General features: G+C 42.7%; 3 protein-coding genes across 6 annotated transcripts in view; 2 read left to right on the top strand and 1 right to left on the bottom strand.

Moving 5' to 3' along the window:
* tec (tec protein tyrosine kinase) overlaps positions 1-15,442 on the top strand; it is a 21,820-nt gene extending 6,378 nt beyond the window's left edge. For both annotated transcript variants that reach the window (XM_075451112.1, XM_075451111.1), the window contains exons 5-19: positions 353-434; positions 1,103-1,231; positions 2,506-2,549; positions 2,649-2,854; positions 4,238-4,303; positions 6,351-6,405; positions 6,946-7,028; positions 7,801-7,934; positions 8,527-8,601; positions 8,695-8,866; positions 9,325-9,541; positions 9,680-9,744; positions 9,859-9,977; positions 10,172-10,329; positions 12,862-15,442. In XM_075451112.1, coding sequence (XP_075307227.1) covers positions 353-434; positions 1,103-1,231; positions 2,506-2,549; positions 2,649-2,854; positions 4,238-4,303; positions 6,351-6,405; positions 6,946-7,028; positions 7,801-7,934; positions 8,527-8,601; positions 8,695-8,866; positions 9,325-9,541; positions 9,680-9,744; positions 9,859-9,977; positions 10,172-10,329; positions 12,862-12,945 — 1,689 coding nt within the window. In that variant the 3' untranslated portion in view covers positions 12,946-15,442. The remainder of the gene's footprint in view (positions 1-352; positions 435-1,102; positions 1,232-2,505; positions 2,550-2,648; positions 2,855-4,237; positions 4,304-6,350; positions 6,406-6,945; positions 7,029-7,800; positions 7,935-8,526; positions 8,602-8,694; positions 8,867-9,324; positions 9,542-9,679; positions 9,745-9,858; positions 9,978-10,171; positions 10,330-12,861) is intronic.
* LOC142368904 (tripartite motif-containing protein 16-like) lies at positions 13,957-23,254 on the bottom strand. Of its 2 annotated transcripts, XM_075451113.1 has the most exons (3): positions 22,950-23,254; positions 19,742-19,801; positions 13,957-17,430 (listed from the first exon to the last, which is right to left on the bottom strand). In XM_075451113.1, exon 3 carries the CDS (start codon positions 17,296-17,298, stop codon positions 15,628-15,630), a length of 1,671 nt encoding a protein of 556 aa, XP_075307228.1. In that variant the 5' UTR covers positions 17,299-17,430; positions 19,742-19,801; positions 22,950-23,254; the 3' UTR covers positions 13,957-15,627. The 2 variants fall into 2 exon arrangements, with proteins under 2 accessions (XP_075307228.1, XP_075307229.1); XM_075451114.1 differs by lacking the exon at positions 19,742-19,801 and having other exon boundaries at positions 22,950-23,009.
* LOC142368902 (F-box/WD repeat-containing protein 7-like) overlaps positions 22,016-23,254 on the top strand; it is a 43,537-nt gene continuing 42,298 nt past the window's right edge. Inside the window, exon 1 of one of the 2 annotated variants that reach the window (XM_075451109.1) lies at positions 22,016-22,190. The gene's annotated coding sequence lies outside the window, so the exon portion shown is untranslated. Of the gene's footprint in view, positions 22,281-23,254 lie in introns of both variants that reach the window. The other variant, XM_075451108.1, reaches the window with a different exon arrangement.

Genomic DNA, 23,254 nt, shown 5'->3' with positions numbered 1-23,254 from the left:
TCTTCACCCGTTGACCACTTCCATATTCTTTTTTTAATGCCAATAATTTGGTCATGTTGCAGTGACTCCCCTCTACCTTGCTACCTGCTTCTATTTTTTCTTTTTCAATAGGTAAAACGTCCTTTTGTAGTTTTTAGTAAAATGTGCTTTTCTTAATATTTTGCAGAGCATTCCAACTTTTCATTGGAATCAAGGCTCGAAGTTAAAAGCCACAAAATGCACCTTTAATCTTGAATGCGCTTCAGATGTCCTTGTTATGCATACTAATGCAGGTGAATGCAACTAATTCACCTTCCCCCTGAAACCTTTTAGCCAGACGAAAGGTAATTATCGTCTGTCTGCTTGTGTTCAGGTGGTGTACGACACCAACACCCTCTATGTGTTTGCTCCAAGTCAGAACAGCAGGTTCCAGTGGGTCCACAGCCTCAAAGAAGGTGCGTTTCTTTTCTTCGTCTTTTGTTTGGTGCAGTAGAAGAAGCAGAGGAGCATGTTCAGGTGGCCTGTGTGAGAGACAATAGTCAGGTTTTATATGCGAACTGCAGGAAAGACGTTTTCACACTTCAAACCACAGATCAGTGGCTGGTTTTCACATACCGGGCTGCAGCCCCCTCTGTTTTCCACTGCTCTGTACATGAAATAAAATGGTTTTTTTTGGATTCCGAATTCTTAACGTTGTCCAGCAGAGAGAACGTACGTGACGGCTGAATCCCCTCTCGGACGTCACGGTTCTTGCCGGATTTCATAAGCAGCTGCTGCTCAACAGCTCTCACAGATGAAACTATCTGTTCAAATTGGTGTATTATTCCTGTCAGAAACTCAGATTAAAAATGCAGTGTCCTGCAATTTTTCATTCATTTCAGCACACGCAGGGCATTCGGTCATAATAAACAGAAAATAATGGCTTCCATCTGAGTTTATGACTTTAAGGCATTGAACTGTGACGGCTTCTTTTTTATTTTTTTTATTTTTTTCTCGTGAAAATTCCCAGCGTGTCGGAAAAGAAAATCGTTTTTGAGGTAAAAGACACGTACCAGGATAACCTCAGCAGAAAAGGCATGAGGAGCGTTCTCATGCTGTTGTGTTGCTGTGTTGCTGCATCTAGAGATCAAAGACAACCCGCTGGTGTTCATGAAGTTCCACCCCCAGTTCTGGCTGGAGGGGCTGTGGCTCTGCTGTCGGCAAACAGAAAAACAGGCCCTGGGCTGTGAAGAGTACAACCTGTTTGGAGACAGTAAGACAGACACACACACACACACACACACACACCTGTCCCACAACTCTTACCCAAAGCGTTGCAACTGCTTGAAACTTAAAGGCAAAAAAACCCACAAAACATACAGCCTCATACTAACTTTTTTGACATTGCACGGTCTGACCTTGGGGTGAACTTACTGGGTCATCCACATTTGGGACAATTGGCAACTGTTTTGATGTCTTTCCTCCTCGACACTTTGTCAACACCCACCTGCATGCTCCAGAACCGGCGAACTTGCGAAAAACTTCTGCTTTTATAGAGGTGCTCACGGTTGACAAGGATCAGTTGATGAAGTTTATTTAATTAGCGGCACCTGGCTGCGAATTTTTCATATATTCTTTTTCCTTTCAATAAGTAATGGCTCGGTGGAATATGTCCCGTTGTTTTGTGTGAGGCTGCAAGTTTTGTAATTCTAAGACCTTGTGAGGACCGAGGGATTTTTTTATTCGGTCCTGATAAATAAAAGCTTAGATTTGAATTCACGTGATTGTCCATTAAAACTCTAATTAAAAAGCCTCTTTGTTTAAAATATACAACGGATGGAAAATGCAGATAAAGTCAAATCAAATCAAATCAAATTTATTTGTATAGGACATCTCATGTACAAAACAATTCAAAGTGCTTTACGTAAAATAAAAGCATTGCAGCAGGGAGTGGAAGAAGCATTAAAATACATAAAATAATATAAAGAAAAACAAATAAAATAATTTAAATGAATTTAAAAACAGGCAACAGTCTAGATAAATTAAAAGATATCGTGCAGATTTCATGCATAGACACATGAGAAAAGAAATGTTTTTAACCTGGATTTAAAAATGTCTACATTTGGTGAAAGTTTAATCTCCACTGGCAGTTTGTTCCACTTGTTTGCAGCATAACAGCTAAATGCTGCTTCTCCATGTTTAGTCTGGACTCTGGACTGGACCAGCTGACCTGAGTCCTTGGATCTAAGAGCTCTGCTAGGTTTATATTCTCTGAAAGTGTACTTGAAAAGTCTACTAAGTGCATTCACAATGTATTTGTACTTTGTTGTAAAAGGATCCTGATAAAAGACCCTGATAAAAGACCCCTTAATGTCAGTTTGTCACTGACATTAAGGGAAGCGTAAAATCACTTGCTCTTTGCTCTTTGTGCTTTCAACAGTAACAAGGAGGTGCAGGAATCTAACAACGATAAAAGTGCAGATAAGACAGAAAAAGCACATGTTCAAGCGTTGCGCTTGACTTCCAATTTCTGTTCTTCTTTTTCAGTCACCAGAAAACCTTTACCCCCGATTCCTGGAAAGGAAATCAGAGTGAGTAATCACCAAACACACACACCTACAGATTCACGAGTAATGCGCCATTTTTATCCGCATCCGAAACTCACACGCACTTCCTCCGTCCTCCTCCAGCGCCGGCCCCCTCCTCCTACCCCCCAGGACGCTGAGGACTATGAGGACGAAGATCGGGATGAAGACGAGGACGACGAGGAGGTGGTGGTGGCTCTTTACGACTTCCCGGCGACCGAACCGCACGACCTGAGTCTGGTGAGAGGAGGCGAGTACGTCGTCCTGGATAAGTGTGACATCAACTGGTACAGGGCGCGCAACGGGCATGGGTGAGTGTATATGAACCATGGGTCGTAACTTTGATCATAAAAGAAGCTCACGCAGAATGTTTCTAAACACAGACATTTAGTCCGAAAGTATAGTTTTATCAAATCGCAGACCATCGCAGATTCGATTTAACACCCCAGAAGTCACTTTGGCGTGAGGGAGGGAGCTTATTTGTCAAAGCTTGAGTGTAAATTTGGCTCGTTGCGGCCTCTCGTGGCACCTTGTGGAAAATATATACAGTAGAAAAGTGTGTGGCACACCAAACACTGTAGCAAGGTGCTGATCGCTGGGAACAAGTCATTCCACTCTGACTCCATAAGGGTCCACATTTGTTTGTCATGTTTCTTCTTCATCTTCAACACTGGGCTGACAAAAACAAACCGGCCTTTTTCAAAAAAGGCTGATTCACTGAAACAAGTGTGAGCACATCCATCAGATGTAAATAGAAATACACATGACACCTTTACAAGACAAATCTAATCAGCCACAAAAGGGTGTGGCCTGTATGACGAAGTAGCAGTTTTTCAAAAAAACTTGTGGAAAATGATTCATCTGCAGCCTGCGAGAGTTCAGGTTACACCCAATAAACATGTCAGAGAAAAAAAAAGGTTACTGGAGGGTGAATCAGTCTTCCATCTTTCAGTTTCAAAAAGGAAACTTACCAAACTGAGTCATGTGCTTGTGGAAGAGCAGAGGGCGTGGCCATCCTGTGCGGGGCTACAAACTCAAGCCCTGAGAGCGCTGTTCTAATTCTACAAGAACTGCTTCCGCAGCTCTCCTGTGGAAGCGTCTCGTTTACACATTCGCGACGCTGCGCGTGACACTTTAAATGCCTTCAAATGACATCTCTGTGGAGCCTGGTCAGTATGATCTGGCTTTTAAAATGCTGGCGTGCTTCAGCCATTTCAAGAATGATAAAGGAGGGTGTGCCTCCTTGTGACTGATGAGACAGAGAAATAGTATAGAATAAAAATTATGATGAAAAGATGGCGACACGCAAAATCCTGAACATCAAGCTTCGTAAGCGTTTCCTACAAAGAAATCAGTGGCGTGGTGGCTGCGTCCGTCTTTTACGTATATGCGTTGCATGCAGTGCAAACAAAGGACAGATTTCTGCTTTAATTAAGGTGCTTCAAGCAGTATTTGTTTTAGTAAAGTCATTTCCTACTTTTATAAGATTGTAACTTTGTCTGATTAATGATGGTTTAACGTTGCAGGTTCGCCCAGTTGAATATCTGTTGCTCAATATTTCACACTGTTGGGAGTCCCAATCCCAGCGTGTTCCTGATTAGCTGCTCATATGGTTTTTTGTGTGTGTTTTGCCAGCTTTTTCTCACTGCTTGTGTGTTTCTTTTATGTCCCGGTGGCTGGTTCGTGTCTCACAGCGAGGAAGGCTACATCCCAAGTAACTATGTGACAGAGAAGAAGTCCGGAAACCTGGTGCAGTATGTGTAAGTCTGACAATCATTTTCAGTGGTTGAAAAGTTCATCTTTAATGCCGGCTGAATTCAATTGTCTGCAACCTGCATACTTTATGATAAACTATCACTGATCTCCTGTCAGTGAGCGACTGAGCTGCAAGTCCAACATCTGATATGTTTTTATGTGTCAAATCTCAGGCTAACAGCTGCGTTGGCGTCTTTTAAACAAGAGCAACAAGCTTAAAACACAGAGTCCGAGCATTCCTTCCACATCCTCCAAGGCATTTATTTATGTCAATAATTGCAGACACAAAGGCGCGAGAACACGCATTCACTAGCCAGGTTGACTTTTGAGACTCTTGAGGCGACGCAAGGGTCTTGACACCTCTCCTCTGATTGGTCTGTGTAATTTAAGTCGATTTTTTTTTTTTTTAACCTCCCGATTCCCAAGTTTGAATTTGGTATGCATCATTAATTTTTCCTCAGCTGTTCGGTTTGAGTGGGACCTGATAAGCATGCAAGCTGAGCGCTGTGTTTGAACAGGATGGGGTTTAATGTGAAAAAAAATGGGCCTTCTCATGCGGATTACGGGTCCCTCATTGTTAAGGATCCTCAAAATCATCGGCATCGATTCAAATCTTATCTGTCGAGCCCCAGTTCCTGTTGCAAAAACAGGAAGTGGTGTCATTTTTGCTTCACCTCCACCACCTTGAAATACCCCCACAGCCACGATCACATCAGCTACTAAAACCTGTGATGCTGGTCTTTGTCTTCAGTTGTCACAACTGTTCTCTAATTCCTGCTAATGCCACCGCAGCTCCCACTGCTTACCCAGCACCATGACAACAGCTGGAGACAATATTACTGCACATCGTACTAGTAGTGCTAAAATTGAATGTAAAGCTACTACTGTTACAGGCTTCTTAAGTGCTCTTTGTCCTAGAGCTTCAGACAGCTCCTTCTGCTGTGCACAATTGCTCCAGTTAATACTGTTGCCATCACCAACTGGACCTGCTGGACTGAAGTGTGGCACGAGAGATTGACCAATCAGAGGAGAGGAGACTCTGACCCCAAGTCTCCAAAGTCAACCTGATGAGGGAGTGTGCGTTGAACGGCTGTCAGAATGTAGGGAGGGTTTGGTCACGACTCTTGAGTTTCTTTAGCCTGGCGACGCCATCCTACGTACTTCCGCCCAAAGATTTTGGCTCCGCACATAGTCTGGCCAAATCCCCCTACCTCGGTTCGCTCAGTGTTTTGCCAATCAGCAAACAGTTGCGAGTGGTGACGCAGAACTCACGCGCGGAGTCCATTGTAGTCCATATAATTGTAGTTCAACCGCAGCGGAAATAAACATGGCGACGGAAGAACGCTAGAAGCTATCCATGAAGTTGTCTCAACTCTGGAGAGCATTACCCAATTAAAACAAGAGCAAGAGGAATGCCTCGTCAATTTTGTTAGTGGCAAGGATGTCGTAGCTCTCCTTCCAACTGGCTTTGGGAAAAGTTTGATTTATCAAATGGTACCGGTATAATGAAAGCGGATGTGGGAAGCGTGATTCGCGAGCTAGAGCCTCGCGAGAGTAAGCATGAACCTCGGCGCATAACCTACGTCCTTTCTAAACATTACTGATTGGTTAAGGGAACTCCAATGAATTTAAGTTGCTGAGTAAGGTCCCACCCTCCATGGAAACGGATTCCTCATGGGTTTTCCCAGACTGTTTGACGGAGTCAACAGTCGGCTTTCGCCCAGGCTAGAGTTTCTTCTTAAAATGAGCATTTATTTTCCCCTCGAAGAACATAACCCTGATACTGAGGAACAAAGCCGGATCACAGACGTGATCTTGCCAGACCAGCATATACAACCCCAGCTCTCAGTTTGGGGTTTGGCATCGTTTTGCTGAAATATGCAAGGCCTTCCCTGAAAAATGCGTCACATGGATGGAAGCATATGCTGCTGTAAAACCTGTATATACCCCCCAGCATTAATCGTACTTTTTACAGGTATGCAAGTTGGCAGTTCCGTTGGCACTAATGCACTAGAGTCTCGTGCTTTACAGCTGTTTGTTTATGTGTTTCAGGTGGTACAGTAAACAAGTCAACAGGAATAAGGCCGAGGAGCTGCTGAGGAAAGAGGTTAGTCTCTCGTTTCTTTTTTGTCTTTCTGTGCTCCTCGTATAAGCACCTCTTTGATGCTAAAATCCCTCCGATCTCACTGCATCTGTTGTTGTAGACTCTCTTCTTCTATCATTTAGTTGTTGTTCCTGCGGTGTTAAATGAAGAGAAACAACAATTTTCCTGGCAGGGATTTCCTGCCTTCCCCTCTTTTTGCAGCAATGTTTCTCTGCTCATCTCTCAAATAAAGAAAAGGACTTGGATGCCAATGAGAAATCTTAAAAAGCAGTGAATTTTTCCACAAATACAAAAAGTTAGAAAATATAACAGTTGAACGATAAAAATAAGCCGTGATCATTATTTCCAGAACCATCCAGATTCATGGTCTGGGCTCATCTTAGATCAGTTTTTTTACAATTTAAGCATCATGCTGTGGACCTTTTAATATGCAACTGTCCATAAAGTCAACAGATATATCTGTTAAAATACATAAAGATATAATGCTTAGAAATCTCATGTCATTCTCAGCCTCTGTTTGTGTCTCTGTGTCTCCCCCTGCAGGACAAAGAGGGAGCCTTCATTGTCAGAGACTCCAGCACCCCTGGAACATACACAGTGTCTCTCTATGCCAAGTCTATCGCAGGGTAATGTGTGTGTGTGTCCTGTCATGTGAAATTTGGCGTTAAATCTGCGTTGCTGTTATGGGCGGAGCTGGCACAAAGAGTTCAGTTTTTTAAAATGTTTTTCTTCCTGGCAGACGGCCTTTTATAACGATTAGAAATAAGGGAACGCCCAACAGAAATAAGGGAAACTAAGTTAAATCATTATTTGCTTTAAGCGCGCTTTTCCTTTAAAACGGCACCTGTTCCCATCATGTACACTCGCCATTTTGCAAGGTAGTAACGAGACAGTGGGTTGTTCTAAGCATCTCAGTGAACAGTTCTGCTGTGGATAGAGCCTGTCTCATCGTGTTTTACCTCTTCTATTAATACCAGGCTGAGTTGGATTGGAATTAGACCAGGTTTAGACTTATTTCACACTGGTTTTGGATCGGTATTGCACTTGTTTTTTTTCCTGTTCGGGCTGCTTTTTGTCGTCTTTCAGAACTTCTGTTTTTTAACCGGTTCGTGTTGCTTTTTTTATCAGTCTCATAAGTCTTTTAAAGGAGAACTTTTCCCATTTTTCGGGCTGTCCCCGTGTCTCTTCGTGGTATCTCAGACCGACACCAATGCATTGTTCATTTTGCAGATCTGATATTCATAGTAATTGACACGGAAAATCCCCTTTGTTTGAGAGTGTGCCAATTAATCTTCCTGTTGAATAGACATCAAAGAAAACTTAAGTCTGCTTGGAGAAGATGGCCTCCGCATTCTTTCATGCTGTAAAAGCTGTGTTGTTGTATTGTTGTGTCTGCAGGGAGGGGAGCGCCGCTATAAAACATTATCACATCAAGGAGACGCAAGCCTTCCCCAAACTCTTTTATCTGGCCGAAAAACACCTATTCAGCACCATCCCTGAGCTGATCGAGTACCACAAACACAACGCAGCAGGTAACCCACACACACACAGCATTGATAGGGAGACTTCATTCATATGTTACCAGGAAAATGGGAAATTAATGCGGTGATTCACTGAAGCATGTCCAAACATACAGTAAATAGCACATGCAGAAGATAAGACAAAAATAGAGTTTGTATAATTCTAATGTGCCTGAAAGTCGGTATTTGTTATGAGCACCTTTATTCTCCAACACAGCCTTGAACCCTCTTAGACAAGCTTTGTTGTCACTTCTTTAAGTAGTCTTCAGGAATAGTTCAGGAATAGGCTTCTCAAAGGCCATTCCAAAGCTCTTAAACGTGCAGGCTGGAGAAAAAAGAGGCTGAAATGTGTCATTAATTAAGCAGAGGGCAACAAAAAAAGGGTTATTATGTTTCCATAGTTTGGTTTATCACTACCAATTACACCTATTACATGACTTTGCGTTACTTTGATAGGATCTGTCACTGGGCGAGAGGCAGGGTACACCCTGGACAGGTCGCCAGTCCATCACAGTGCCACACGGAGCTAAACGAGACAAACAACCGTCCACACTGTCTCATGAAACATTTGTGTAAATCTGATCTTTCTTCACGTCTGTTTCAGGTCTGGTTGCCAGGCTGAGGTATCCTGTAGGAAAACAAGACAAGTCCGCTCCGTCCACTGCTGGCTTTAGTTATGGTGAGCTGCAACGGTTGACAGTGCATTTTTTTCACCCTCCCCCTAAAGTGCCTCTATATTCTCCATCTTGCCTCTGAAATATTTTCCCTGCAGAGAAGTGGGAGATCAACCCAAGCGAGCTGACTTTCATGAAGGAGCTGGGCAGCGGTTATTTCGGCCAGGTTAGACTCGGCAAGTGGCGGGCTCAGCACAAAGTGGCCATCAAGGCCATCAGGGAGGGAGCCATGTACGAGGAGGACTTCATCGAGGAGGCCAAAGTCATGATGTAAGGAGAGGGAGGGAGGGAGGCAGGCAGGGAGGCAGGCAGGCAGGGAGGGAGGGAGGGAGGGAGGGAGGCAGGCAGGCAGGCAGGCAGGCAGGCAGGCAGGCAGGCAGGCAGGCAGGCAGGCAGGCAGGCAGGCAGGCAGGCGTGATTGGAAAGAAATGGAAAGAATAAATAAATAGGGATCCTAAACATCAGTCACCTTCAGTTGGAGGCAGCAAAAACTAACACAGATTATGAGGTGACAGATATACTAAAACTTTGAATATGAATATGCTAAAGGTTGTTACTAAGATTTCCCAAGTCAAAGTGACAAAAATTAAGAAAACTCTACATAGTATCAGATATGACAAAAATGCATACACGTTTTGGAGGCTTTAACCATCTTTAACCATCATCCAACAATTATTTACCAAAATGATTGACTGAGTAACTGCTTTTTTGTGTGTGTGTTTTTCCAGGAAACTGTCCCACCCTAAGCTGGTGCAGCTGTACGGGGTGTGCACTCAGCGCCAGCCCATTTATATCGTCACAGAGTTCATGGAGTACGGCTGCCTGCTTAACTTCCTCAGGCAGCGGCGGGGCAGCTTCAGCCAGGGGTCCCTGCTGAGTATCTGCCTGGATGTCTGCGAGGGCATGGAGCACCTGGAGGCCAACGGCTTCATCCACAGAGACCTGGTAACGTCACCTTTGTCGGTCCTCCGTGGATGCTACCCGTGCACCACGGAAGCTTTTATTTCAGCAGTAAGGTGATCAAGTTGTTCATATTCCTTCCAGTTAACCTCTTTTTTTCTTTTTGTCTTTTGTCTTTTGAAGGCTGCCAGAAACTGCCTGGTGAATGACGCTCTGGTGGTTAAGGTGTCGGACTTCGGTATGGCCAGGTACGTGTTTGACTCGACTTTGCTTATTGTTTCTTTTTTCATTCAGAATGACTTGCATCGAGTGAGTTGTGAGAAACGTTACGCTTTGATGTCACTTAAATGCTGCCCATGCAGATACGTGTTGGATGACCAGTACACCAGCTCATCGGGCGCCAAGTTTCCTGTAAAGTGGTCGCCTCCTGAAGTCTTCAACTTCTGCAAATACAGCAGCAAGTCGGACATCTGGTCCTACGGTGAGCACGCGTTAATGCCAATGAGCCATCCACAGATAACATAGTTCAGTTTAAACCTCACATCTATGCCAGCCTCAGGTCTGCTGGAGCACAATGCGAGTTTAGTTTGTCCATAACTGAAATCCGCTGTGTACGTCGACACTTTCTACCAGAAAAGATGCCCTCATGCAACCTGCATACGTTTGTGTGTCCAGGTGTTTTGATGTGGGAGGTGTTCACAGAGGGGCGTATGCCATTCGAGCAGAGTCCCAATCACGAAGTGGTCACCTTAATATCTCAGGGTCACCGCCTCTACAGGCCCAAAATGGCCACGCCCGCCTTGTACGACATCATGCAGATGTGTTGGCACGAGGTGAGAGAACAAACGTCTGTTTCCGTTTTACCTTGAGATGTGTGTTATGGAAGTTTAACGTGTTGTTTATCTGAGGGTGTGAAGGGGCAGAAAGGTCAGAAAAATAAGTCTGAATTTCCAAGACTAAAGAGGTAACTTGAGTCATTAACAGTAGTTGGCGAGGAGTTAGGGTTTCTGAAGCCTGGTTTATAGTCGGTAACGCAAGACGCAACGCAAGCCCTTGCGCGGTTGCAAGCCCCCCCTTTGCGTGCTTGCGTGTGTCACCTCAATTTTCTAAACTTTACGCAAGCGCAAGCCACTGGCTGTGTTTGAAACCGCCTACTACTTGAAAACGGCATACTCATCGATCAGACAGTATGCAGAGCGTTTACACACAGTGCACTTCACTCCTGCCCGAGCCGAAATCAGCCGGCCTGAAAAGCTGATTTCCCTTAAGCTATAAACTCTGTAGATATATAACTTTAGCAACATTTGAAACATTTTCAGGCGAGAAAGTAGTCGTTTAGACCCCCAAGGTGTTGAAAATCTGACAAAATACCGGCTATTTACAAGAAGAAGAAGCATGAATCCACTCGAAGAGAGACTTGCCGAAGAGGTCCTGGCGTTGCCTTTAAGGCTGAGTTATACTTCTTTTAACTGCCCTTGCGCGTATGTTAATGGCTCGAGACGTTTATGCTTCATTTTGCTTTGTCGGCGCTTGCGTGTGCTGCGTGGCGATTCACCGCCAGGACAGTAGATGGAGTAGCGGGTTTTTTCAATGGCAAGCCTACTATGATGAAAGGAAATTCACCGCCAGGACCTCTTCGAGTGGATTCATGCTTCTTCTTCTTGTAAATAGCCGGTATTTTGTCAGATTTTCAACACCTTGGGGGTCTAAACGACTACTTTCTCGCCTGAAAATGTTTCAAATGTTGCTAAAGTTATATATTTACAGAGTTTATAGCTTAAGGGAAATCAGCTTTTCAGGCCGGCTGATTTGGGCTCGGGCAGGAGTGAAGTGCACTGTGTGTAAACGCTCTGCATGCTGTCAGATCGATGAGTATGCCGTTTTCAAGTAGTAGGCGGTTTCGAACACAGCCAGTGGCTTGTGCTTGCGTAAAGTTTAGAAAATTGAGGTGACACACGCAAGCACGCAAGGGGGGGCTTGCAACCGCGCCAGGGCTTTTGTTGCGTCTTGCGTTACCGACTATAAACCAGGCTTAAGTTGTTGAAAGGCCGTTCACACCTGGTGGGTCGTGAAGATCCCGTGTGTGTAACAGACTCACTTGAATTACCCACACAGTGATCAGGTGAGTCTGTTCTATTTGCTTTTAATGTTCAATTTTGGTATCTAACAACTCTTGAGTTTTACTTGTAAAATGACAACTTTATGTCCTTTAACATCTGTTTTTTTTCTTGTAAATTCACAATGAGATTTTTTTTAATCAATTTTGAGCTTTTCACCGCATTCTTTCCTTTTTACTATTATAATATTACTTTCTGAATCTGACCGGGTTGCTGTTTTGAGCACAAAGATTGATTTAAATATTGCATCTGGTCACTTAATCCTGAATATTTGAGGCTAAATTTAGAGCTCTTTCAGCCCAAGCAGTATAGTCTTTATAATTTATAAATCACGCTTACAGCTGTGAATATGTAAGCTGCAGAACTGGAGTCTCGGAATTATGCCAAGTTCCCAGAAAACATAAACGAGGATTTCAGATGGATCTATTATTCAGGAATTACAGCTTTGAGTACTCCACAGTCAGGACATGCCCAAGAATTAGAAGCATAATTAAGTGGTGCATCGTTAAATCGTGCAATTTACAATCTCACGCCAAGAATTCAACCCGGATTTCCACCAGTGAGCACACCAACAGGGCAGCATTGTGTTGGTGAATCTGTTGATCCAAGCTGCCTCTGGTAAAAGTTGTAAAACTACCAGGTGAAAAATGAGGCAGGTGTTGGTAGTGATCCTAAACTTTCTGTCACTGCACTTCTGCCCAAAATGAATCCCCTTACTGTCCTCTGGCTCTCTCTCTGAGACAGTCTGTAGGCCTCAGATTTCAGTGATGCTCTGCTGGATCCCCAAAAAAGCTCACACGGTACAGCAGACTGTACAAAACTGTTAACAAGGCTCATCAGTCCACTGAGCATGAATCTGATTCTCTATGCTGGCATGTTGCCAGATATTTTGGTGGTGCAACGTTTTAGCTGAACGCACTTTTTTTTTTTGCAAAGCCAAAGACCTGCACATTCTGGCATCAACAGGGGATGGATTTCTGCGATGAAGGCCAGACAGTTAGTTAGCTAGCTCCCAGATACACAGCTAGATGGCAGGATTTCTAGTTTGAGGCCAATACACTATAGTAGGCCAATTTCTAACAATGTTAGGAGCAGAGACCAGAGACAACCACTCAGTTCAGTAAAAACGCATTTATTTCTTTAAGCAAGCATTGTTTAACGCACCCGATGCGTTTCCTTGCAAATTTCTGAAATTGTTTTACTTTGAAAAAGAACTGCATCTGGAAATAAATGCGTCTCTGTTTGCAGAGACCAGAAGAGCGTCCATCCTTCTCTCAGCTTTGTCTCGGGCTCTCTGACGTTCTGGAGGAGGACACGTCGCCACCAACCTGACCACTCGCCCTCTGCCACCTCCTCTCCATCTGTAGCAGCCACGTAAGCTGCCATCTAAGGCTGTGCTATCCTGCCATTGTTGAGGCAGCTGTGGAAATGACAGCAATCTGGAAAGTAATTTTGCTTTTGGCTTCTGGAACTGACAAATCAAATGGACGGGGGAGGGGACCAGCTGAACTCCACTTATCACACAGCTGCACTGTCCGGTGAACACGTTCACTTCAGAACGCCGAACGTGAGCTGACAACAACTGACGCAGACGAATGATGAACTCCCATTGGAGACGTCAGAACGTGTCTGCTGAACTTTCTGTCTGTAGGAATCTTTCCAGGAGGTTCTGGATCCGTCACTGACAGAAGGGGAAAGAAACCCTTTTGTCATTAAGCCTAATTTCCACTCAGTTGAATGAATTTTTTCCTGCAACAGTTAACAAATCCCACCAAGTAACGTGTCTATTTTTATTTTTGGGGGGTTATTTTAGTGCTGATCTGTTTTTAAGTCACTGCTGTTAAATTCTGGGCAAGGATTTTCACGTACTCTACAGAGAAAAGTAATTACTTCCTTTACTTTTTAATTTCAGCTGCACAAACGCTTACGCATTCACCAGAGGTGACAAACTTTTACTGACCAACATTGTTCCACAGGCAGGAACATTCAAGAAAGGGAAGCTGGAACAAAATGGAGATATGCATCAAACAGAAGAACTTTACAACCAACTGAAAACTCCGAATTTAGAGTATTTCCTGGAACAGTGTCTTCTTATTGTAACCATTACCAAACTTTACCCAGAAATCAAACAATGCTGCTGCCCTCCATTTTCAACCATCCCTCTACCTCCTACTTTACCATGTGGCTCAGGCGCTTGTCCACCGCCTTCATAGACAGCTTTAAGGCTTATAGACAGCTTTTTTTACACAGAACTGGAATGTAGAAATACTTAGTAGCATCCAAATATAAGTTTTTAATAGTTTATTTTTGATTATACAACAGAAATCAGCAGGTTTCATTCATGATAGTTGAAGTCTGAATCTTGAAAAAAAATTCATATATATATATATATATATAATAAATTCTTGACATGGTATACAAGATATTTGTGAATTAATAAGATCACTTGTGTTAATCAATTGTATGTACTTTACGATTTAAGAACCACCAAGAATACATCCAGTCACAGGTTGCCAGATTGGCTGCTGAAACACAAAACCCATCGAGAAATAGGAGGCACACAGAGGGAGAAAGGCTGTGTGCTGGTAAAAAAAAAACCAATAACACAACAAAACATTTCTTCACTCATTTTGATCAGTGTACTGATCTTGAGAATATTACGCAATTTAATATTTGCCCTTAGGGAAGCGTTTCCCCCCAATAAGCTTTCAAGTATCACTGTAGGAATTGCAACTGTGTAAGCAAATCGCAAATAATTTGTTGCTAAATACCAACGTTTCAATAAAGCTCCAAATAACCTCTCCTAAAGACATCATCAAAATTGTGGTAATTTGCCTCTCAGCTTAATTTTTTTTTTTTTCTAAAGTTTATTGAAAGTGTTTAAAAATAATAGTAATAATTCATACAAAAAAAAAAAAAGGCTACAACATATACACGGCCAGTGATACACATCCTAACTTAAATCAAGAGAAGCTGACGCCAAAGGATCGGCTCAAATTGCGATTCTTGCTTAAACTGAAAAAGCATTTAGGAGACGTTAAACAACCCACGCAAACATTTCACACTTCAAACAGCCCTACAGTTGATTATTTTAGGCTTTTTATTCACATCTACTACAAAACTTAATAGTTAAAAATACAATTTAGCACAACCAAACGTAGGTATTTGCTTGATCGCATTCCCACCAATCTTTTCCAATGTGTACTTCTTTGCATTCTTCTTACCATTGCTTTATCAATTACTTGGAAAATATTAATAAATCTGTACAAAAATGCCTATAAAAATTGCCTATAAACTACTGGATGTTATGTTTCCGACAATAAACATAGTATTTCAGAGCCAATCGTAGCACTGCAACAGCTCTCCTCGCAGAGAAATATTCCAATAATTGACCTTAATCTAAACAAGACAACAGTTGGATTATGATGTGTACAAGTTGCAAACAGGATATCCCATTAACATTCCCATTCATATGTAGCGAAGCACACTTCTTTCAAGTCACAATTGAGCCACCCCTGAAATTTCAATACAATTCCAGTACAGACGTCACTTCATAGGCTTCTAACTTGACTCAAAAGCACCTTTTATATGCTCCTTACAATCCATAAAGCATTTTACAGTTTGGCACTCCAGTACAACTCTGACTTGCTCCCTGCATTTAACTCAATAACACAGTATTTGATATACCGAGTGTCACTTATTTCTTACCAGTGTCTGGTTTGTAGATGCAAGTATATATGAGTGTCTGCTTGTTTTTTTTCTTGTCTTTAAATACACAGTATACAAAATAAATCAGCAGTATAATAAAATTGGTCTTGCCATCACTATATCTGCTAATTTTGTAGAAAAGCTAACCTCCCTGAGTTGGTAAAATCTAATCAATAGTATACAAAATTACACTTTTTCCAAAGTTTTAACTCTTTACATGTCACAGCTTTCAGTTGTGTTTCTATGCTATGAAGAAATGTCGCAACGGTACACGTTTTATCCAGATGTCCCTTGAATGACTTCGGACTACTTCAGTTTGATTAACTCGGCTGTGTCTCCGTCAGAGTAAAACAGAAGTCCAGCATAGAGCGGCAGAGTGAATGTGGTCTGGACTCTGTGGAGGAGAGTCATGGTGTCAGAGACGCTGTAGAAGGACAGAACACCCGCTCTGTGGTCCAGGTACACTCCTACTCTGAAGAACTGAGAACCCGAGAGCGGAGTTTTAACATTGTTGTGCCAAAATGTGTAACTGTTTTTGTCGCAACATAATGCCCAAGATTTGTCATTGCACCCTAACAAACACTCATTTAAGCGCCCCGCTCTTCTTATATTCTTATATGTGACTGCTACACGAACTCCTCCCCGTCTGGACTCCACCTCCCAGTAACAACGTCCGCTAAGAGTCTCTTTACCCAGAACCTGATGCCAAGCAGTGAATCGGTCGGGATGACTCGAATAAGACTGTTCTTGTTTCATATATGTTGCTTTTCTGTTCTCCTCAGATAGCAACAGATGCGCGTATGCTGTGTTTGGATCCAGTGTGATTTCACATGAATATTTTAGGAATCCAGCTCTGTTCGTTGGTTCTGGTTTTGGCAGTAAAACATCCACTTCGGACACTGCCAGTGAGACGTTTGTCCACTGCTCTCTCAGAATGTCCTGCAGTTTATCTCTGGTCTCTGACACAGCTGCTGTCACATCCTCAAAGTACCTCAGAGGACGAGCTTTGATGCTGGATGAGTGTGTAGACTCACTGAGTGCAGACAGTGAGGGGTAGCTGTGTAGAAACTGGCTGTGATCCTCTGTGTGTGAGAGCTGCTCCAGCTCGGTGTCTTTCCTCTTCAGCTCAGAGATCTCCTGCTTCAGCTTCCCCTGAAGCTCTCTGACTCGACTCACTTCAGCTTCCTGCTGGGATCTGAGCTGCTGCTTCACATCAGAGCTTCTTTTCTGGATGAGACGGATCAGCTCACTGAAGATCTTCTCACTGTCCTCCACTGCTTTATCAGTGAATCCGTCGATGGCCTCCACCTCCTGTTGGAGCAGCTTCACATCTTTCTCTCGGCCCTGGATTCTCTGCTGGATTTGTTGTCGACTCCCCTCGAGCTCCTTCTGCTTCTCAGTCCTTTCTGCTTCTGCTGGGACTGTTTCGTGGCCTTTATGTTCATCCATTAAGCAGAGATAACAGATAATCTGCTGATCAGTGCGACAGAAAATCTTCATCACCTCATCGTGACGAGAGCAGACGTTCTCCTGGAGCTTCTCAGAGGGGTCGACCAGCTTGTGTTTTTCAAAAGCAGGAGATTCATAATGAAGCTTAAGGTGTTTCTCACAGTAAGACGCCAGACAGACCAGACAGCACTTGATGGCTTTCAACTTCTTCTCGGTGCAAACATCACAGGCCACATCTTCAGGTCCAGCATAGCAGTGAACATCTGGGGAACTCTGGAGTCCAGCCTTCTTCAGCTCCTCCACCAACTCTGCCAGCATGATGTTCTTCATCAGGACCGGCCTCGGTTTGAAGGTCTGCCCACACTGAGGGCAGCCGTGGACTTCCTTCTGGTCCTCTCTATCCCAGTATGCTTTAATACAGTTCATGCAGTAGCTGTGTCCACAAGGAACAGTCACCGGATCCATTAGTAGATCCAAACAGATTGAACATGAGATGGATTCTTCCAAGTGAGCTTCTTTCTGCTCCATTTCACCTCTGAGTGGCAACAGCTGACTGAATCTCTTTAAGTTGAACTAGTTTGACCTCCGATCTAAATAATGTGCGTTTCTGCAGGGTCCTGTCAGCTCTGGCACTTCACCACTCGTCTTCAAACTGCAGATCTAAGGGAGAAGAACAATATAAAACAGTTATTACATGAACCATGTAATAATCTCCCTTTTCTTCATGACAGCACCATAAAACCATTGGAATAATTCCTGCCTCGTAGATACAACTCTATAGAATCCCTAAAACAAAGGAGAAGCAGCTGCCTCACAATGTACCATTTTGAAACAAACTGCGGGCCAATCCGAACAGGTTTTAGAGACAGAAGCTGTAACAAAGAGGTTTGTGTTTATCCGACTAATCCTCACCCTTCCTTGCTCCAGTTCCCTCAAAGATTGACTGAAACATAGTTCAGAGAGCCAGCATTTCACCATTCAAACCAATTCAACCCATTTAAGAATGATAACGCAGTGCAACCGAGGGTGATCAGAACACTTTACGGGACATTTCTGCGCGCCATTCTCGACCTCATGAAAGGTAATTTTAAATCAACAGATAGAAGATTCTCTCTGGGATTCAACAAGGATCCATTCTTGGTCCACATTTCTTTTACATTCTCCATTGATGCATCAGTACTCTTTGTTGGTCCAAAGCAAAGAACTGCTTAGGTCAGGGGCTGGGGGAAGGTTATGCAGACCAACAGAACCAACAAACCCTATGACCGCAATGCTTAAAAATCCAGAGCCCGGGTACTGGCTAGTGGGCTTAATTGGAGAGAGATTTTAACATGGATGTGCTGTCAAATAAGCAGTGTAAGCAGAGCTACTAATTTTACAGCCGTTGAATGTTTTAATATTGCAAGTCGCATTTGTGAACACTGTCCAATGCACAGCATTCAAATTAATGGTTAGAAAGCTCACAATGACCAAACCTCTTTTGTGTCTTAAAGATCTCATAGTTGGGCATTTTCCTAAAGGAGCACTTTTTTTCCCAGACTGCAGATTTGTTTGTGGTTCTCAGAGTTTCTAAAAAGTAGAATGTGAGGCATGGGTAATGGAAGCCAGCAGCTTCTCCATCTTACCTTCCCTCGCTTAAAATGTTCCTTTTTGATAAAGCTCATAGTTGGTGCTGGCTCGAGTGACCCAGAAACTTCCCTGTAGTTATGCTGCTATAGGCCAATACCGCTGAACTCTCAGCAATGCACTCTACACCCTCTTACCTTTGTATGCATGTAGATGCCGTTATTGTCATCAACCCTGTTTCTGCCCCCTCAACCCGGTGAGGCACATGGCTGTCCTTCCTGAGTCTGGTTCTGCTCGAGGTATCGAGCTATTAAAAAAGGGACTTTTCCTCCCCACTGTCGCCTGCCGGCACATGCATACTCAGCACAAGGGATTCAATTCAAGTATGCATACCATCTACAGGGCATTGTATTTGAGCATACCAGTATGCTGTTGTAACTTGGCCAACCAGCTGGATCAGAAACATTTATTTGGCAGCCTGCATTACATAAAAGCGTTATATTTCTGGTAAGTTGCATCACACGCAGGAAAGTTACACAATGGACTACATTACACAGCTTTGTTTTTTTATTTTCCATTCGAATGGGATAATTTTCCCAATTTCATGCAGAAAATACTGCTTAGTGTCCTCGAGACAGGACCGGGATCAGAAGGTGATGGGGACGAACAATGAAGAAGCCCGAGGTACATGAGCCAAAGGGTCAGGGGTCAGAGGACTGTTGAGGAAACAGGATGCTGCACACCTAAATTAGCTTCCATGAACTGAAGGAATATGCCACTATGTGAATTCTACAAGCCCGATAATGATGAGCTGCTCGACGCTAAACAACCACATAATTCACAGCAGAACGTAAATGTGTAGGCTGACCAGCTACACATCCTGCTGCATGATTTCCTCCGGAGAAACGACGTCAGAGAAGGCAGTCAAGCTTTTCTCCCCTTTTTCTCCAGACAAGCATTCCTTTTCACAGTTTTGGCTGAAACTGGATGCATTTAAATGACGGATATTCATGTAAATATGAACTCAAGTCTGGCGTTAAAAGGTCAAACTAAAAGATTGTCACAACAGATTTATAATTAACAATGTCAGAATAAAATGACATGGGATTAAAAGCATTATCATTCCTGTGCTGTAAAAAAAATACATGATGCATTGGTAACATTCCTGCTTATAATATTTTTTCTGATTTGAAAGACCGTTTATTTCATGACACATTAATGTCTTTTAATTGTAAATGCACCGGGGAAAGTCAACTTGCTGTTGAAAGCAAATCCGTTTAATAGACCCGATTTAAACCACGACCCACAAAAGTATAAGTAGTAAAACAGTGCCTCCTGGTGGACATATCGGGAAAAGTAAAAACGGGGTAGGGACGACCAAATCTTTTAAAAACACATAGCCTACCGGCAGAGGAAACTGTAAAACAGATTTGTCAGCCTCAGGTCGGTCCTGCACGTCTGTCCTCTGTAAAGTAAAAAATAAAATGGTTCAGAAAAAAGGAGGAGCTGCAGAGATAGGAGTCACGCGATCCTGGGTTTTAAACAAAAGACCCCGCGAGGGCACTCAGAAGTTTCAATTAAAAGATTTTCTGAAAAGAAAAAAAAGAAAAGAAACGTATCAAAAACAACACAAAAAACTGCCAAGTGAGGGCATAAGATATGCTCTGAAGTATGCAACGCAAGATGACCAAAAGAAACCCAAACTACTCAGTCAGCAGCTTCTGTCCGTAGCACTCACTGTGTTCAACCACACTGGGGGAGGGAGTGGGTGTGGGGGAGGAAAACACGGAATCCCAGGAAGCACATAAAGGCGAAGAGCTGAGATGCTGAAACCCCCCACCCGCTTCATTTCCCCGTCTTTGCCAGGTGATAAACGGCTTTAGAGCCACGTGCACACATAATTAACATTTAGTAATGTGCAAAGGTCTTCAGCTGCTCCTTTTTATTACATTTTATTTATTTATTTTTAACTTTCCTTGATAACAACATGTTGTTTTAACCTTAAGCTTCAGTGGGCATCACGGCCAGGATTTATAATTTTATTTTTTTAAAAATCACCCGAATTTTGATGTGGGATTTTGAAGCGAACCCAAGCTTTCTTTGGATGTTGGCTGCCTTTTCTTCTGTTCTCCATCAAGATTACCCCCCACTGCTTCAATGTGTAGGTCTGGGCTCTGACTGACAGTGTTCCATTTAGCCTTTTTCAATTCATTTATTCTTTACTGGGCTGGTTATGTGTTTTGGGATCATTATCGTGATGAAGAATGAAGCAGTTGCCAAAGAGACACTTTCCAGGTGGTACCGCATGCTGAATCAAAATCTGACAGTTTGGCCTGACAGCATCCACTGGATGAAATGAACCCATTACAAAACCTCCACTGCGTTTAACACATAGCTGTAAACACTCACTGTTGTACCATTCTGCTAAGCTTTGTTGGCCGTCATATTAAAAAAAAAAAAAAGAATTGGCCCTTTGTTTCCTTTTCTTAATAACGTCTCCTTGACAGCGTCCTTTCCATGTGGCCCATTTCTGACAATTTAAGACCGGTTCTTTGCAGTCTAATGAATTTTTTGTTTGTTTGTTTAAAATCAGGACAGACCTCAGTTTGAAGTTTTGCCCACATTGAGGGCAGCTGTGGATTCCCTTCTGATCCTCTTCATCCCAGTGGGTTATAATACAGTTCAAACAGCCGTGTCCACAGGGAATAGTTACCGGATCCTTCAGAACATCCACACAGATCGAACTAAAAGGCCTTTGGGTCCTGTTTTCCTTTTTCCTTTTCACCCCTTAGTGATGATCTTATCTTACAGAAGAGGTGCTGAGTCTGTAGAGCTTTGAGGGATAACATGATTCTGTCCAAATCCCAAAGTATTGTAGCACTGTAAAGCTGTCCTGAGCCCAGCTTAATTTCTTTATATTTTGCTTCCAAGCAGCCAGACTTTCTTGTACAATCTTTTGAAGTGGTCTTTAGCAATAGCTCTCCCGGCTTTCAGATTTTTTTTTTTCTTCAGACATTGGCAGATTCGTCTTCCAACTTTGAAAGTTACTGTACTGGTCTATGAAGTTGAGAAACAAGTATCATCCAAATTCAAAGTTTGAATTTTTTAAAATAATAACAGCAATACATTAAAATAATAATTAACTATTTTAAAAGCTATCTTCAGGATAGATTTCTTGAATGTTTTTGTCATTTAACTGAGAACACTCATGATCTGAAATTGCATGTTCGCCCTGAGAAAACCTCAATTTACCTCGATTTTTCAGTTTTGAATCAAAAGCAAAACAAGAAAAGCACCACAAGGTAAGACGGGGAAAATGTTCCATTGTGGAAGAGGAATGGTGCATAGATTAGTTTGAGAAAAGCGACATTTGACCTTTATCCTTCTGTATTATAATTGCTAACAATTACATTTCTTCACCCACCTATAAGTCAAATAAAGAGGAGCAGCTTACTAAAGTTAAACATCATGTTCTTTCAATATAATACTATAATAAACAAATTGATATATTATCACGACATCGCAAAGAAAAAAAAATTGTAAAAAAAAAATTAAAGAGGAAGAATTGATAGAATTTGGTTGGTGCTAAAAAAAAAAAAAAAAGCAATCAGTGGCGTGCATAGCTATAGAGTAATACATGTAATGAATCTGGTGGCGCGTATACAACACACTTGACGTCATCAAAACGCGCCAAACAAAGACCCATGTGCAAGAGAAGAAAAGAGTGTATTGGTTAAAGTTAGTTTTCTTTCCGATATGAGACAATGGACGTGAAAACATTTCAAATGTTGAAGCCGGGTACAAAGTCGCTTTGTTCGTGTTGGAGTTGAAAGCGCGGAGCATCACGCGGGCAGGTAAAGAAGAGCTGATAAAGAAAAAAAAAAAAAAAAAAAAGGAAACCCGGTGTTTAACATGCAAGCCCAGAGAAGTCTGCGTTATTTAAAGTAAGTCTTCCCCTCTTTGTGATTTGTTTTTAGCAATATTAGAGTTCCCGGTTTATATAATTGATTGTATAAGGGGTGCATTCGCCTCAGTGGTCGGTTAACTGAGTGGAGGTACACGTCGTTAGTTGGCTTTAAATATCGTAATTGAGATAACTTACTAATTAAAACTGAACTGGCGCTACTAGTTCAGAGCCGATATGAACTGTGAAGGTGATACTGCGGGAAATTAACCAAAACCAGGTGCTTTGTGACTGCTTTTTGTTGGTTTGTTTTTGCTTCACGTCCCGACTCGGTAGTTGAAGCAATTGTCCGACATCCACTCAGAGACGTAATTAACGGTATCACCTGTTGAACACAGCGGTAGATGCACGAGGCGTGGTATTGGAAATTAACGGATATTTTAAAAAACAAAACAAACAAAAAACAGAATAATGATTTAAAAACAACAGCGGAAAATATGCGGTACTATATTATGCGGTGCATAAACGATGATAGTTTCTACCTTTTACAGAAGTCTGTCTGGTTTGATCCACAGGTGATGTCCCCACTTCAGCCAGTTAAATGTAATGTAGTAGACTACATTTATTCGAAAATCAAAGCGGGTTTGGAGGAGTGCGAATGTCGGAGGATGCGAACAAAATACAAGTATAGACCAAGCTTGTTGGGTACCTGTGGCGGACTCACGAGACCGCAGCCGCGTTGGTCCGCGCAGGTGTTCCAGATCACTCTAATCAGGCAGAAACAGCTCCATACCGTCACCAACCACAAGAGGACTCACAGGTCTTCCAACTCACAGGTCTTCTGAAATGTTCCGGAGACTTTCCGGACATGACGATGGCTGCAACAACCACAGACTCTTTGACTGCTTCTTGATTTTCCACTGAGCCACAGTACCAACTGTGGAACAGGACAGCCTTTCCTGCCAAGGAGAGGAGTTAGGATCGGGCCTTCATCTCTATAAGTGGGGCACAGGA

The sequence above is a fragment of the Odontesthes bonariensis genome, chromosome 19 (assembly GCF_027942865.1).
Source record: "Odontesthes bonariensis isolate fOdoBon6 chromosome 19, fOdoBon6.hap1, whole genome shotgun sequence".
NCBI classification, from domain to species: Eukaryota; Metazoa; Chordata; class Actinopteri; order Atheriniformes; family Atherinopsidae; genus Odontesthes; species Odontesthes bonariensis.
The sequence above is the reverse complement of the archived record's forward strand: the minus strand, read 5'-3'. Positions and strand labels throughout refer to the sequence as shown.